The sequence below is a fragment of the Micromys minutus genome, assembly GCF_963924665.1.
Source record: "Micromys minutus genome assembly, chromosome: 10".
NCBI lineage: Eukaryota > Metazoa > Chordata > Mammalia > Rodentia > Muridae > Micromys > Micromys minutus.
The window spans coordinates 60,914,325-60,932,065 of NC_137979.1; the positions used below are offsets into that span (position 1 = coordinate 60,914,325).

Here is a 17,741-nt window from a genome sequence, read left to right on the forward strand (position 1 = left end):
TTCAATGGGCAGAGGTATTGCTACCATGTCTAAAGACTCAAGTTCAATCCCCAGGCACAAAATGATGGATGGGATTGTTCTCTGACCTTCATCCACACGTGTGTTCATGCATACAGCCACACATGCACATATATACACAGATAAAATAAGTATGTAAACTGGGCATGATGGCACACTTTAATCCCAACACTCTGGAGGCAGAGGCAGGCAAGTCTCTGAGTTCAAGGACAGCCTGTTCTACAAAGCAAGTTCTAGGGCAGCCAGAGATACAGAAAAACAGTCTTAAAAATAAAATAAAACAAAACAAACAAACAAACAAAGGGGCTGGAGAGATGAGATGGCTCAGCGGTTAAAAGCACTGACTGTTCTTCTAGAGGTCCTGAGTTCAATTCCCAGCAATCACATGGTGGCTCACAACCATCTGTAATGGGATCTGATGCCCTCTTCTGGTGTGTCTGAAGACAGCTACAGTGCATATATCAATCTTTTTTTAAAAAGACAAAAAAAAAAAATGTATTGTTCACAAAACCCGAGAGAACCCATGCCTTGGGTCCTGGGTTCCACTGTGGAAAGAGAGGGCACCTGGGTGAGCTGCAGTTTCTAAATTACAAATGACAGCTTGAATACTTGAGAAAGCAGTTTGGCTCTAGGGAAAACAGAACAGTTGCTGAGTCACAAGTCATGAAGAAAGTAGCAACTGCTTATGTTTCTCTTCACTTCTTGGTTATGGCATGAAACATGATGGGCCATGGAATGTAGTGGTTTTAAAAGTGAATTATTATTATTATTATTATTATTATTATCATCATTATTATTAATCTCTCTCTCTCTCTCTCTCTCTCTCTCATGTGTGTGTGTGTGTGTGTGTGTGTGTGTGGTAAGATTGGGTCTCACTATCTAGCTTAGGCTGTCCTAGAACTCACTATTTGGACCAAGTTGGCCTTGAACTTGAAGATCCTACATCTGCCTCTCCCTCTCTGGCACCAAAATGACCTGGATCTTAAAATAGTATCATAAGTAGGGTGTGGTGGCAGAAACTATGAAAGATATTTTCTTCTCCTTTTATGTTATCTTGTTTTGTGAGACAGGGTTTCTCTGTGTAGCATAGCCCTGGCCTCACACCCAGAGATCTACCTACTTCTGCCTCCCATGTGCTGAGGTTAAAGACTGTGTAACCACCAGCAGCTTGGTTTTGGTTTTTTAAGACAGGGTTTCTCTGTGTTGCCCTGGCTATTCCGGAACTTGCTCCTTACAGCAGGCTGGCTCGTGCTGTTTTCCAGACCCCTTTGGCACTATTCTTGATCCACCACTGAGGGTACCTCCTAAATGTGCCACTCCTTAACCTCCCCTCCTCAAACACGTCCCACGCATCACTGCTAAAGCCAAATTTAGTAACCATCTGTCAGTCCTTTTCTTAGCTGTGTCTTCACCAAAAGCAGAGATCAATGCTTTTAGGTACTGCCCTTGCTTCAACTAATTCCTCTGAAATAAGTCAGTGACCAAACCTGCTATGAAAGCTGCAGGGCAGAGGGCACTGGAGATACATGTTTGCATAGTCCCAGAACTTGGGAGGTGGAGGCAGGAGTTAAATGCCATCAAAGACAAACAGAACAACCTTTTCCTTCCCGTCTTGTTGCACTTCTGTGGATGGATTTCGCCTTCTTTACAAAAATAAGGGTTCTCCTTTGAGACAGAGTCCCATAGAATACTGGCTCCCTCTATAGTGGATGATGAGCTTGGACTCTTTTTGAGACAGCGTAGATCTATGTAGTCTTGGCTATCTTGGTACTCGTTCTGTAGACCAGGCTAGCCTCAAACTCAGAGATCTGCCTGCCTCTGACTCCCAAGTGCTGAGATTAAAAGGGTGTGCTATGGGACTGGAGAGATGGCTCAGTGGTTAAGAGCACCGACTGCTCTTCCAGAGGTCCTGAGTTCAAATCCCAGCAACCACATGGTGGCTCACAATCAACTGTAACGACATCGGATGCCCTCTTCTGGAGTGTCTGAGGACAGCTACAGTGTACTTATATATAATAAATAAATAATTAAAAAAAAAAAAGGGTGCACCACAAGTGCCGACAACCTTGGATTTTTGAGCCTCCTGCATCCCAAGCTGGGACTTATTTATTCATCTATCTATCTATCTATCTATCATCTATCTATCTATCAATCATCTATCTATCTACTTATATTTGATTATATAAGTGTTTTTGCCTGTGCAGTGCATACATGCCCTGGCACCCAAAGAGGTCAGAAGAGGAAACTGATACCCTAAAAGCAGAGTTACAGATGGTTGTGGGAGCTAGAAGCTAGACCCAGTTTCTCTAAAAGAGCTGAAGAGAAAATAAGGATCCGAAGTCAAGAACACATATTCTTGGGCTGGAGAGATGGCTCAGCAGTTAAGAGCACTGACTGCTCTTCCAGAGGTCCTGAGTTCAAATCCCAGCAACCACATGGTGACTCACAACCATCTGTAATGAGATCTGATGCCCTCTTCTGGTGTGTCTGAAGACAGCTATAGTGTACTTATATATAATGAATAAATCTTAAAAGAAAAAAAGAACACATATTTTTGCAAAAGACCTAAGTTCTCCCAACACCAGTAGAGTGGCTCACAATCTTCTGTAACTACAATTCCAGGTGATCCAGAGCTGCTTCTACATACATGTATGCATGCACACACTCACATTTACTTTAAAAAAAAAAAGCCATGGCCAGATGGCAAGTGACACACACCTTTAACCCCCAGCACTGAATTCCAGGCCAGCCTGATCTACACAGTGAGTTCCAGGACATTGAGGGCTACCCAGAGAAACCCAGCCCTAAAAACAAAACAAACAAACAAACAAAAAAACCAAAGAAATTAAAATAAATAAAACCTTAATCATAAAGATAAACCAAACAAACAAAAAAAAAAAAAAAAAAGAGAGAGGATTCTTGAAGTTTGAAGCTTTATAAAACCCCAAGAGCATACTAAATCCTAAATTGATCTTGTAGTCACATGTCACTGCTTACTGGGAAATAACACTCCACATTCCAAACAACAGATTAAATTCCAACCTGTTTCACTATGTTCTAATTATGTCTTATCCAAGGAGCTGTTTAATACCAGTCTCACCATAACACATGCCCTTTTGACATATAGAACACCAACCTTCTGAGGCCCACCTCAATAGTCAGAAAGCTAAAGCGCCCTGTGAATGCGTCCTTGGCATCAATCGGCCTATTCCTGTGAAGTCCTCTCCCTAGACAAAGAACTTGCCTTTTCTTGGCTAAGCTAGAAGCTAGCAAGCTCCAGTGATCCTATCTCCAGCCCCCCACTCCATCCTCCAGAACACACTGCTGGGGTTACAGGCATGCATGGGACATTCAGCTTGTGACGTGGATGCTGGGATCCAGACTCACACCTTTCACGGTTGTTCAGCAAGCCCTCTTACTGCAGAGCTGTCTCAGAACGTGAGCATATCACTGGCGCTGCCCTCATTTCACCCTTTCAAGCTAAAACACACAAACTTGACTAGCATTCCCTTTAGTTCTCTTGCTGCCTATCTCACCAGAAGGTACTTCTCATTCTTGCTGTAGTGCAACAAGAAGTCTATTGGGATAAAGCAGCTCATGCCTGTCATCCCAACTCATGGGCGGCTAAGGCAGTTTCCTCTGAGATCCAGTTTCTCCAGCTGGAGAGCTCTTTAAACGAGAAGGTAAGAGAAGCCATTTGAAAGGCAACCCCTGAAACTGACTAGGCCCCTCCCTGCCAAAGCAAGCGTGCCTCTCAGACTAGCTACCTGCAAAAAGCAGCCAACAGCCCAGCTACCTTCTAAGACGTGTAGATCAACTGAAGCATCTGGAAAGGATGCTTTGAATCTGCTGGCAGGCTTCGCTGTGCTTCTCCACTATCCCAGGTTTGCCAGACGAGATGGGCTTTGGTGATGCAACGGTCTCTAAATCATTTGTTTCTGTAAGTAACCCCTCATCCATATTCCTGTAACTCACTCCTACAAAATTCAACTAGGCACACCAACTTGGACTTTTGGTGGCTTCCATACTTTGGTGTACTGTGTGTTCCCTATCTCCCCAGAAGTTTTGTCACACAACACTAGGCAGTCGTAGTTCAAGGGCAGCTGCTCTACATAGTATTCCCAGGACATCCAGGCCTCCCAAGAAACATACATGAACAGCAGATAGAAAGGGCTAGAAATAAGTTGAAAGACTGGCATTTAATACCCAGCCTGCCTTAGACCAGTACTACCAGGTCTACTGTACAGTTTAATCCACATGCTCTAGAGGAAGAAGACGAAAGCTCACTAGTAGTCATCATCAGCTACACAGCAAATTAGACTAGCCTGGAATACACAAGACCTTGTCCAAGACAAGATCTTACTCTATCTTAGGCTGCCCTGTACAGCATCATCCAGGATGAATTCTTGGGTCTAAATTTCCATTGTTTAGTCAACAGTCTCAAACCTAGGCAGGCCCTCCTGTTCTAAGTACACTACTACAGACCTAATCCCTACCTCAAACCTAAAATTACACCAGTGATAATTTTTAGATGGTGACAATGATTCTGATTGAACTCAAAAACATCCTTACTAACATGAGCAGAAGCAAACTCTACACCCTCCCACGCACTCCCTGCCCCCATAAGGTGATGTCATGACCCTGGCAGTCCTAAAATTTGCATCCTATGCAGATCACCTGCTGAGTGCTAGGACTACAGGTGCATTCAACTATGCCTGACCACTTTATGAAAATAATGGACCAGTGAGATAGTGAGATGGCTCTGCAGGTAAGGACACTTGCCACATAGGCTCTTGAGTTTGATCCCAGGATCTTACACAGAAAATTAACACTGACCAGTTGTCCTGACATGTGCACTATAGCACAAGCACACCTATTTTTATGTGCACACACAACAAAATGTATTTAATTAAAAACCAGACTAGGTATGGTGGTACATATCTTTAATCTAGCATTTAGAAGACAGAGTTCTGGGCCAGCCTCGTCTACAAGTCTACATAGAGTTGTAGAACACTCCTTTAAAAGAAAAAAAAAAAAAAAAAAAAAAACCTCATTTTTCTCCAGATACTTGATGTGTTTGTTTTGTGATTTTGTATACACTGCTTGTTTTGTCCTCAGGTCAGAGAAGGCTGTCAATCTAATCTGACAAACCAGAATTAGTTGTGAGCCCCCAAACAGACGTTGGGAACCAAACCCATGCTCAACTCCAAAGCCCTCCCGTCTTTTTTTATGGAAATAAAAGCTCTCTATATTGTCCCAGTTGGTCCAAAACACCATGTTTGCTTGAGTTATCTGCCTGCCTCTGCTTCAAGTGCATGTGACAACCCTCTTGACTTTGCTTTAGTTTTTCTGAGACAGGGTCTCTTTATGTAGCTGTATCGGAACTGGCTATATAGACCAGGCTCACCTCAAATTCAGAAAGATCCACCTGCCTCTACCTCCTTGTGCTAGGATTAAAGGTATGAGCCAACACACCTGGCCTTAAAACAACATTTCTATTTAATATTCTTCAGAATAAAGAAAACAGCTCATTTTAAACAAGAAGTTTATTTAAACAACAAGACGCTTGACTTGAAGGGAAAACTATCTAGGATCATTTTGTTCAAGAGTAATTTATCCCTACTTAAAGACAGATTGCCCTACATGTAACAGCTACGTACAAAAAAGTTATAAAATTGTCCTTGGTTTTACAATGATAAATGAAAAACATTAAAATTCTCCAATTGAACAAGGTATGCAAGGATTTTGTGTTGTTGGGTTCTTTTGTTAAAACAGTGAGAGCAAAATAACTTACTGGAATATAAAGAGAAGAGTTGAATGAGCATGCCACTAATGGAGAAGGGGGTATTTTCACAGAACCAGTACTTTCCCCAGACCATCTCCATCTGATGTCAACCAAAAGAGAACATTGGCCATTTAGTTTAAAAAAGGAAAAAAAAAAAAAGAGCAATATGCTTGTGCACATACACCAGTTACTTTATGTACAACAAAGAAATGGGGACAGGGAGATGGAAGAAGAGAGAAAACTATACTGTAGTAGTCAGGATGTGGCGGGACCAAATTGCGGTTCTAATTGAGAATGTGTTCTTGGTCTATAACAAAATTCTGGAGTAAAGTAGCAGGCTCCCTTTTTAGTAGACACCTCCTGTCTGCTGCTGGAACACATCAATCGTATCTTCATCCTCCATTTCCAACTAGCACAGAAAAGAAAACAAATTTAAGACCAGTGAGAAAAAAATTTAAATGTCTAGTTTTCATATTAAATTTACAAAAAACACATGTCCCACACCACTCCAGGCTTCACTATTATAGATGTCCGTTTCATGAAAACCAAGTATGGTAAAACACATCTAACACCCCAGCATTATGGAACTCAAGAAAGGGAAATAAGTGCAGTGATAGCCATAGGCTTACAAACCAACCTCCGGTCTGCCAAGCACTGCAACTCAAACAAATGTTTTGATTAGCCCAATCATCATCACCACACATGGTTACACACACTTGTAGTATCAGCACTCCAGGGGACTAAGACTCTAGACTGACACCAGCCTAGACTACAATATGTGAAGTAAGTTTTAAATAAGGGACAACTCTTAGGAAATAACACACTTGTTAAGTATTAAACCAAACTCAGATTTTTGAAATCATGCAGTAGCCAGTTATAGTGCTTGCCCCAGTGATTGAGACTAGTCTAGTCAACATTGCTGGCTAACCAGGAATACAATGAGACCATCTCAAAAAGCAAAAGCCCCTAAGTACACAGTAATAAATTGTATTACTGTATCTGTATGTCCTGGAATTCACTTTATTTATAGACCAGGCTGGTTTCAAACTCACATGGATCCACTGCCTCTGCATCCCGAGTAAGGTCTTAACACAGAAAGCAACACTGTAGAAAGCGAACTGGCTCTTTTTAAGTCAAGTCAGGCAGCTCAGTAGGTAGCAGTACTTGCCTTGCAAGTCCAACTACCTTATCTGACAATGAGTTTAATTTTCCAGAACAGAGTATAAAGAGAATTGAAATCTGAAATTATTCTGATCTTCCCACATTCCCTGCCACATACATGCTAAAACAACAGAAAGCAAAACACAAAAGAAAAACAATGGAGGTTGATAGTCCTAGCTTTTGGGAGATACAGACAGGAAGTTCAAGAACTTAAGATCATCCTCAACAAGACATGTTTGGGCTACATGAGCTGCTCTAGAGGGGTGGTTTGGGGGAGGGGACATGGGACATGTTATGTCCTAAAACTTGTAAAAAGGAACTTAGGCCACCATATTTAGTCTATAAGAAAATCTTTTTATTATCTCCACAATACTTGGTTAAACACTTTATTCAGAGGCTGAAGCAGGAGGATGACAGGCTTAGACTGGACTATGTAATGAGATGAAGGCAAGCTAGGTTATAAAAGTAGACTATCTCAAAAATGGTGGGCTGGTAAGATGGCTGAGTAAGTAGAGGTGCTTGGTAAGTCTGGGAACCTGAGAGAAAAACAAGCCACCAAACTCATTCTGGGAACACAATGCTCAGGAGACCAGGATGGTTTTCAACTCAGAGCTCCTCTGCCTCTGCCTGGGAGTAAAGGCACCACTACAGGTCTGCAAGTTTTTTGTTTGCTTGCTTGTTTACTTTTCTGAGACAGGGTTTCTTTTTCTGTGTAGCTCTGGCTCTCCTGGAACTTGCTCACTAGAGCAAACCGGCCTTGAACTCAGGTTCACCTCCCTTTACCTCACAAGTGTTGGGATTAAAGGTGTGAGCCACCACTGCCCTGCAAAAACTCTCAATTCTAGGAACACAAACATGTAAGTTTTCTAAAGTCTTATGACAGCAGAAGAGAACAATCATAAATTGAATTTCAAATTCAACCTGAAAATGTCAATGTTCCAAGGCAATGTATCAGTTTTACCATCATTTACAAGAAAACATACCACCTCCTTATGGTTAAAACACATTTTTAAAAAGATTTATTTATTTATTTATTTATTATAAGTCCACTATAGCTATCTTCAGACACACCAGAAGAGGGCATTGGGTCCCATTACAGATGGTTGTGAGCCACTGTGTGGTTGCTGGGAATTGAACTCAGGACCACTGGAAGAGCAGTCACTGCTCTTAACTGCTGAGCCATCTCTCCACACACCCCTGGTTAAAACACATTAACTGGAGACTGTCACTGGTGAGAATTCCTTCAGTCTTATCCCTTGATTACAACTTGGATATGGCAAGTCTTGAAGTCTACTTGTAAAATCACACCTAAGTTCCTAACATATTTAGCCTTCTCCACTATTTTCATTTAAAAAAAAAAAAAAAACCTTTATTATTTGGGGTGTGGAGTGGGGGTAGGAGGATTTGAAACAGGGCTTCTGTGTAGTAGCTCTGGCCACCCTGAAATTCCCTGTGTATATCAGGTTAGTCTCAAACTGAGATTTGCCTGTCTCTACTCCCAAAGTGCTAGGAGAGTATCTCCATGCCCAGCTAAGAGTCAATGTTACATTATTCCAGTACAGATGTATGAGCCATCAGTGGTGCTGAGAAAGGAGTGTGGGTTCTCTTAAATGGGAGCCATTCACCTTTTGAAAAAAATGTACATATGTATTGCGTGTTCTGTGTTCATATATGATGCATGCCAGAAGAGGATCCCATTATAGGTGGTTGCTGTGAATGGAACTCAGGACCTCCGGAAGAGCAGCTATTATTCTTAAACCACTGAGCCATCTCTCTAGTTCCAACACTGCATTTTTAATTTATCAGTGACTTCTTTTACGTGTATTGGTTTTATTTAATGCTGCATGTGTGTTTGATCCCCTGGAACTAGAGTTACAGATGGTTGGGAGCTGCCATGTGGATGCTGTGAATTGAACCCAGGTTCTCTGGAAGAGCAAACAATGTGCTTAACTGTTGAGCCATCTTTCTAACCTTTGCCCCCGATTTTTAAAAAAGACTTATGTGCATGAGTTTTGCCTACATGTGACTTACTACAGGTGAGCCTGGTGCCCATGTGAGACAGAGGAAAGCATTAGATTATATATAACTGGAGCTACAATAGGTGAGCCTATGGTGCTGGGAAGCAATCCCTTCTCTTGGACAAGAACACTAAGTGCTCTTACCAGCTTCAGTCCACTCCCCTCCAGTTGTTTTGTGTGTGTAGGGGATGGGTGGGGAAGTGTAGGTTGAAGCAGGGGTTATGTCTAGCTCTGGCTGCTCCAGAAATCACTACGTAGACTGCTCTGCCTCCTGAGCCCAGCTCCCCTCCAACTTGATTGGAGAATTAAAGCTAGAATTCAAATCAGGCATTGGATCACACTTTGTAATCCTTGAAGATCTGCTCAGTGTTCTGCAATACCAGCTTAGGAAATAGCATAGATTTATGTCTCTAAGAAAGGTGAAGCTTGGATATATGCTTCTGTAACTTCCAGGATGTCAAGGCACAATCACTACAGAACTCATAAACAAAAATATTAAAGTGAAAAGCCCAAAGGATCGAAGTTAAGCTTCTCCTCTCACAAGAATTAGGTGACGTAAAGCTGGGTGGTGGTGATGCACACCTTTAGTCCAAACATTCTTGAGGCAGAGGCAGGTGTTCAAGCTAGTTCCAGGACAGCCAAGGCTACACAATCAAAACCTACTTTAAGAGAAAAAACTTTTTCAGTGAACCAAAGCCCCCTGCCCCCTTACCAGTTGTAAAGTTAAAGGATACAGTGCTTGAGATAGAAAACCTTTTACTATACAATTATGGGGCCAGGGGATCCACAATGCTAGTGTAAATTAAGGGAGATTAGAGCATCACTTTTTCATAGCTCACGTTTGTAAAAAGTCACCTACTTATACATAGTCAAATCCAGCTGACAAGAGCAATAGAGTGGACAGACTGGAGAGGTGGCTTAGTAGTTAAGAGCACTTGTTGCTCTTGCCACGATCCAAGTTCATTTCTCAGCATCTATATCAGGCAGTTCACAACCATCTGCAACTCCATCCCTGAGTATCTTTACACCTTCTGACCTCCATGGCATCTGTACTCATGAGTACATACTACAGTTCCCATGCATATAGCTAAAAAAAAAAAGTAAAACCCAGGCAAGAGAGAGGGCTTAGTAGTTCAGATCACTGACTGCTCTTCAAGATGGCCTCAGTTCAATTCCCAGCAACCACATACATGGTGGCTCACAGCCATCTGTAATGGGATCTGATGCCCTCTTCTGGTGTGTCTGAAGACAGCTATGGTGCATTCATAGACATTAAGTAAATATTTAAATGGACAGGCAACAGCCAGATATTCATGAAGAACTCTTCTAGGCATGGTAATTCTAATTTAGACAAGTACTGTAACAGCAAAGACAAAAAAAGAAAATTCACTTTAGAAAAACAATGTTTACTTATCAACAAAAAAAAATTTTTTTTTTCTTGTTTTTTTGAGGCACAGTTCTGTGTACTTCTTTCTGGTTGTCCTGGAGCTTGATCTATGTAGACCAGGTTGGCCTCAAACTCAGGAGATCCCAGACTGCCTCTGCTCTGCTTAAAGGTGTGCACCACCACTGCCTGGCCAAACAGGAGAAGCAGGACAATGCCAATGCTGTCCTAAGCTATATAAGTTCCCAGGTCAGCTTGGGATACAAGAAACCCTGTCTGAAAAACAAAACAATCAAACCCAACTTTGCATAAACAAAGGGAAACACAGACAATATAGCAAGAATGAACAAAATAAACGTGTATGAAAATGCCAATAACAGGCTACAGACAGCTCAGAGGTTAAGTTGCTCTTGCAGGACAAAGGTTCAAGTCCCAGCATCAACATAATAGTATACAAATCCATAACTATCCTGGGATCCAATGCCCTTCTGACCTCCTCAGACACTAAGGACATACAAGGTACACACATGCATGTATGTAGGCAAAATACAGAACACATAAAATAAAATACATAAATTACTGAATTCTTTAAAAAAAGCGGGGGGTAGGGAGGGAAATACCACAGTGAAACCCATCATTTGGTACAATAATAATTTTTTAAAAAAAGGTATAATCCACTATTCCAACACCAAATTCATAATAATCCCAACACTTGGGAGGTGGGCGTGAAGGCAGGGGAACTCTGTCAGTTCTAGGCTAGCCCACTCTACAGAGTTCCAGGGCAGCCAAGGTTACACAGAAAAATCCTGTCTGGAAAAAAACAAAACAAAATGACAAAACCAAGGCTGGATAGTCTAGTGGATAAGGACCTGAGTTTAGATTCTAAAGACAGGGACTGAAGGTTCAGTGACAGTCGAATGGAGCCAGCCTCCAGGTTCAGCAATAGGTCTCAAAGGATTAAAAGCTGACAGCCATAGAGCAGTACACCTGAGCTCCTCACTAGCCTCTACACATGCCCATGCATAAAAATTTGCAAACACACACAATAAAACATAATTTTCCTAAAAGTAGAGAGATTTTTACCTGTGCAGGTGTGTCTGTTTCGTTGATTGGTTGTCCATCAAACCGGAATCTGATCTGCCTCATTGACAAACCCTACCAAGAGATTAAAAGCAAATAGTATATAATCACTAAAAACTCATTCTCTCCTTTTGCAGCCATGAAATTTCACTAAAATGCTAACATTCTCTATGCAGATAGACATTTTGTGTCTTATTGACACAATCTTAAAACCAAGATGGTACATACATGCCTGTAATAGTACCAGCACTGGGGAGTATCAAATAGACTAGCATAGGATACACGAGATCCATCTGAAAATACAAACATACCAAACAAAACAAAATGGAGAAATTAAGGCATTTAACTTTTTTAAACTATATTTTCAAAATGTGGGTATTCACTTTAACAGCACCTCTCAATGTATCCTCTAGCTTCTGGCCATTATTATCAACACAGATGGGAAGTACTGATTAGTATCTGCTGATAGATCTAACAATACCAAGGATCCCAATGTTTTGGCTTCAACAGTACAGAATGGAGATTCCAGAAAGATTTCTCAAGGTAAAAATTAAAGTCTGGACAGGCAGTATGGCTCAGTAGGTAAAAGGCTTGCCATGAAAGCTGGCAACCCACGTTCAATCCCTGGGACCCACATAAAAGTGGATGGAATGAACTAACTCTCAGTCCTAACACTGGGGACACAGAAGCAGGATAATCTCCTAACGTGGTCTATATAGAGTTCCTGGACAGCCAGGGCTACACAGAGAAACCCTGTCTTGGGGGGTGGGGGGGACCAAAACACACACACACACACACACACACACACACACACACACAGTTTATATATAAAGGCAAACTAAAAAGGAGCTATAATGGATAAACTTGGGGTCTGACAGGATGCATAATCTAGACAGAAGATGAAGCTCAGCTCACTGTAAGATGTAAATACAGAAGGCCCTTCAATCACCAGCATTAGAAATCGAACCAAAAAAATAAAAAGACAGTTTAACTGTACTGTTTTGGTTGGCCTGGAACTTACTATGAAGATTAATCTGACCTAAAACTCCTGGTTTTCTGGTGGTGAGGACTGAAGCTAAGGCTTTATGTCTGCTGAGCAAACATTCTAAGTTTTATTTCCAGCACCACAAATTAGACTTTTGATAGCGCAAACCTACTTCAGGATCTTAGGCAGCCCTCAAACTCAATTTATAGTAGAGAATAACATTTTGCTTCCTAACCCAGCCTGCATCTCTCTAGTGCTGGATCAAAGTTTTCAGTGCTGCAGATCAAACCCAAGGCTTTGTGCAACTCTTATCAACAGACTCCAGGAACACTCATTTTTTAAAAATTATTCATTTCTATTTTGTATGCACTGTTTTGCCTGCAAAAAGGTGTCAGATCTGCTACTGGAGGGACAAAGTTGTGAGCTACCATATGGTATTGAGAATTAAACCCAGGTCCTCTGGAAGAACTACCAGTGCATATACACTGAGCCATCCTTTTTTTTTTTTTTTTTTTTTTAAAATAGGGATTCTCTGTGTAGCCCTGACTGTCCTGGACTTAACTCTATAGACCAGGCTAGCCTTGTCACAGAAATTCACCTGCCTCTCTGCCTCCCAAAGTGCTAGTACTAATGGTGTTCAAAACAATGCCCAACCCCTACCCTAACTCTTAAAGAACCAGTTATGTGACTCATAACTCCCTCTGAATTGAAATTAAAAAGTGATAGACCAGCAGACAGGAGACCTTAGTTAAGTTCAATACCCAGTACTACCAAAAATAAAAATCTAGGCATAGTAAGACTAAGGATCTCACCCCATGCCCACACCTTTTTTTTTTTTTTTTTTTGGTTTTTAAGACAAGGCTTCTCTTTGTGTAGCCCTAGATGTTCTAGAACACTCTATAGAGCAGGTTAGCCTTGAACTCTTCTGCTTTCCCAGTGTTGGGATAGAGGTATGTGCCCCAAATGGCACAGGATGACACCCAGTTTCCTCTGCTTCCCCCTCCCTTTTTTAAAAAGATTTATTATATTTAAGTATAATCTTCAGACACACCAGAAGAGGGCACCAGATCCTTTATGAATGGTTATGAGCCACCATGTGGTTGCTGGGATTTGAACTCAGGACCTCTGGAAAAACAAGTCAGTGTTCTTAACCACTGAGCCATCTCTCCAACCCCTCTGCTTCCCTTTCTATCAAACCCTTGCTGCTATGTAGCCTGGACTAGCCTTGATTTTCTATAATTCTCCTTCCTCGGTCTGCTGAATGTTGAAACATAGGCTGTGTTAACAACGTACCTTGCATTACTTTTCTAATACCTAATATTTGGAAGTTTTTATAATATCTTAAAACATATTTAAAGGACAAAACCTGTGTTGCAAACATGGTTCACTTTGTAGAAATCCTGTCTTAGATTTGATCCCTAGCACCACAAAAACTGGTAAGGTATGTCTATAATCCTAGACTCAGGACTTTCAACAATTTAAAGTTATATTCAATGGAAGATGCCACATAATAAACCATTCCTAACCCTCTTACCAAGAACTCTGGGTCCTGCCATGATGGGCAAATGCTCTCACTGCGCTATGCATATTCCCCAGACTAATCTGTAAATTTTACTAAGGATCTGTGTGTGTGGAAGCGTGCTATGTGCTGGTGTAGCACCTGAGATTCTACTCGTTAAGTATGAAGTAGCACATGTACCACCTTATAGAATGGAGGCGGTACCCAGGGCAACTTCAACTCTTGGGTCAGTGCTCCTTTCCTACTACTGCGGGTCTCAGGCCTGGGTAGTCAGGATTGCAGAGCCACTCAAGGACCCCCTCTCCCAAATGTCTTTGTTGACTAATTCTTTAGGGAGATTGTTTCACCAAAAGTTAAGAGTATAGAATGTGCAATGAGCCAGTGTGGCAGCGCACATTTGCTCCCAGAACTTGGGAGACAGACAAGTGGATCTCTGCGAGTTTCAGGTCAAACATGAATAAAATGAATGTTAATTCAGGAACTTAGACAAATCTGGAAGTAGATTTTTATTATATCATAAACTATATCATAAATATGATGGCACAGGCCTGTAATCCTACAGAGGGAGGCTGACACTAACACTGGAGTAGACTTCAGGGCCAATCTGACCACAAATAAGGCCATCTTGAAAATCAAAATGAATTCCACAATTTTCACATCTTAAAAAACAAGAAAGAAAAATCCTACTTCTGCTATTACTACAGCTAGTGAACTAGTATAAGAAACAGAGTTGTCATCTTTAAAGTTCCCCTTGCTTATTAACTTAGCATTCCAAGGGAAGCTCTAATAAGTCTTGCACCGACTTTCCAATGAGCCTAGCTTGTTATCCGAGTGATGAGCAGGAAAAGGCTGGAGGATGGAGTTCTAGGCCAGTCTAGTCTACACAGTATGTCCTTGGCAGCCAGTACTCCACAGGAAGACCCTGTTTCAGACAAAAAGGACAAAAACCCAACACCCAAATCACAAAGAGAATTTTCTATTTCCTCTTGACACCTGTAAGAGTTTTCTTTATAAAAGGAAGTGTTCATGCTTTAATCAAAAATGATTAAAATTTCTTAATCTCTGGGGTTGGGTAGTTAACTTCCTCAAGATACACAAATCTGGCTTGGCACACCATACTCTAACCTCTGCGATTACTGCAAAAAAAGAGGTTTTTTTGAAGGCTATAATGGACATGCTTCAGAAAAACTGAAATACCCAAACTGAAATTGGCTAAAATTCTCTATCTCTCTCTCTCTCCCCTTCCCTCTCCCCCTCCCTCCCTCTCTGGGTAGCCCTGGCTCTGCCCTAGAATTAGCTCTGTAGACTAGGCTGGCCTGGAACTCAAAAGATCCCCATGCCTCTGCCTCCAGTGCTGGGAATAATGGCGTGTACTACCACACCCAAATATTTTGACAGAGAGCAACCTCTAAGTAATAAAAAGAAAAAAACAATAACCACCAACCAACAACAAAAAAACAAAAACAAACAAACAAACAAAAAACACCAAAAATTAACCCACTTTTTCCCTCCTGAAACTAGTTGTATCTCCTAGGGAACTTGTAGTCTTATGGACCTAATGAGGTGTTACTGGTTTAGCACAAGAATCAGAATACTAAACCTACCTGCAAAGAGTACAAGTCACATGTACCTTAACAAAAATAGTCATGCAAACCTGTGATAGCATATCTTCCATTCCTAATTCCGTTGTGTAAATGGGTTATTAAGTGATTATGCACTTATCAATTCCTCACCTGCCGTTCACAATAGGCTTTCATTAGTTTACTAAGTGGTGTATGCCTCTTAATCTTAAACTGCACCACAGAACCATCCTGTCCCGCCACCTTCAAATTAATATGATCGTTGTTCTCAGTCTTGACTCCTTCCTGTTGAAAGAAAAATAAGAGTGTAATTTGGAAAATGTGTAACACAAACACCTTTAAAGCAGGAACAGGCCCAAATGTTTCAGAATCAACAGGTTTCTCCCATCCTCTCAAACAGCATACAGCTGTTCCCAGCCACTGGTCTGAAAGATGAGAAACCCTACAGAAAGTGTTACTAGGTTGTTACAAAAACACTGATACTAGCAGTGGCAACAAGACACTTTCATTCCACTAACTGTAATGCTTTTGAGGCTAAATCTTCTAAAATGGCATTATTTCCTGTCATCGCCCAAATTTGTTGCTTCCTATCAACACCGGTGTCCTTTCTCTTTTCAAAGCGTTATAAATACAACTACTGGGGGAAGAGGAGAATAGACACACCATACCTTTTATTTCAAAATTCACTGCCACCTTCTCGATAAAGTTAGCAAACTCTGCTGAGTGACCATATGAAATGAACATATCTTTTAAACGAAACAAAACTAACACTCAACTGAGGGATACCCCGATTCTCCCTTTTTACATCAGATTAACGTTCGACTGTATTAACTGTTTGATTTTTAGTTCAGAGCTTATTTTCGCCCTCTCCTTTGCTGTCAGGGCTCGAATACAGTCTTCGTGCAAGTCTTTCAGAACCTTGCGACCCAAACCGCAGTCCAACAAAATCAAATGTTTACGTCCAAGGATTCTTCATCCTGTTTCCCCCGCCCCTCGGAATAGTCGGGACCAGAGGCTGCCTGGAGACTGATGCTCGTCCCCTCGTCCGCGGCCAAGTGTCCCCATGCCTCCGAAGGCGCGTTCTCAAGTTGAGCCCATGTCTCTGCTCGCCATCGGCCTCCAACCACAACAAGCCACATGGTTCCCGCCAGGGTGCGGGTTTCTGGGCCCCCGGCGGAGCGGCGCTGCCCCTCCCCCGCCGGCCCCTTGGGCCTCGAACAGGACCTACTCCGGAATCCCCCGCTCGGGGTTGCCCGAGCACACTCCATTGATCCGCCGCGGCCCCCGCCCGGAGAGGAAAACCCCGGGCCGCAAGACTCCCGCCGCCGCCGCCGACCCGGACCCCGCGCGCCCAACGCTCTTCTAACACGCGCCGGGCGCCGCCAAAGAGCCAGCGCGGGGCCGCCGGGCCCGCGGGCTCCCGCGATGCGCCGCCCGCCTCGCGCCGCCCGCCTCGCGCCGCGCGCGCTCCGAGGACCTGGGGGCGGGGGAGGGCGGCGGGCCTCCTCGGGCGCGGGCGGGAGGAAGAGAGCGAGAGAGGAAAATGGCGCGGAGCGCCGGGCCTGAGCCGCGGCTGGCCCCGTGGGGGGCCCCGGGCAGGCAGGGAAGCCTGCGGCGGGCTTCGGCCGGACCCCGGGCCGCGCCACCCACTGGTCCGCACGGAGAGGCGCAGACGGCCGCCCGGAGCTCACCTTGGGTTTCTCGTCGGCCATGGCGAGCGCCGGAGTCTCCTCAGTTGCCGCTTCACAAAAGAGGCACCAGGTCCGCACTGAAGGAGCACACAAGCAGCACCAGGAGCGGCAGAAGAAGGAGGCGGCAGCGGTGGACGAGGCAGAGGGCGCGCGCACGTCGTGCGCTCCCTCCCCCCGCCCTGCGTGCGCGAGCACGAGTGGCCGGGGCTTCTCATTGGCTGCCGCCTCGCGGGAGCGCGCAACGCTTACATAACCACCCCTCCTGCCCCCCCACAGCCCGCGCCTCCGCCGCCTGGGCCAGGCGCCCGCCAGGTCGGCGGGAAGAGGCGCGGACACGCGCACCAATCGCGCCGCGGGGGCGCGCCTGGCTCTGGGCGGGGCTGTATTGTCCTCCTTCTGTGGTGGAGCGTAATCAAAATGGCTTCCAGCTGGTCCTCGGCGAGGACAGTGAGGCTTGTGGCCTTAGACGTGAGGTGAGCCTAGGTCGAGAAAGAAAGGCCAACTCCACGTGGAAGGGAGC

At 43.5% G+C, this 17,741-nt stretch overlaps 1 protein-coding gene across 1 annotated transcript; it reads right to left on the reverse strand.

Moving 5' to 3' along the window:
• Positions 1-5,546: 5,546 nt before the first annotated feature.
• Positions 5,547-17,390, reverse strand: SUMO2 (small ubiquitin like modifier 2). The gene is made up of 4 exons (XM_080922897.1): positions 17,222-17,390; positions 15,684-15,815; positions 11,450-11,521; positions 5,547-6,212 (listed from the first exon to the last, which is right to left on the reverse strand). Exons 1-4 carry the CDS (start codon positions 17,240-17,242, stop codon positions 6,150-6,152), a joined length of 288 nt encoding a protein of 95 aa, XP_080779023.1. The 5' UTR covers positions 17,243-17,390; the 3' UTR covers positions 5,547-6,149.
• Between the last annotated feature and the right edge of the window lie 351 nt (positions 17,391-17,741).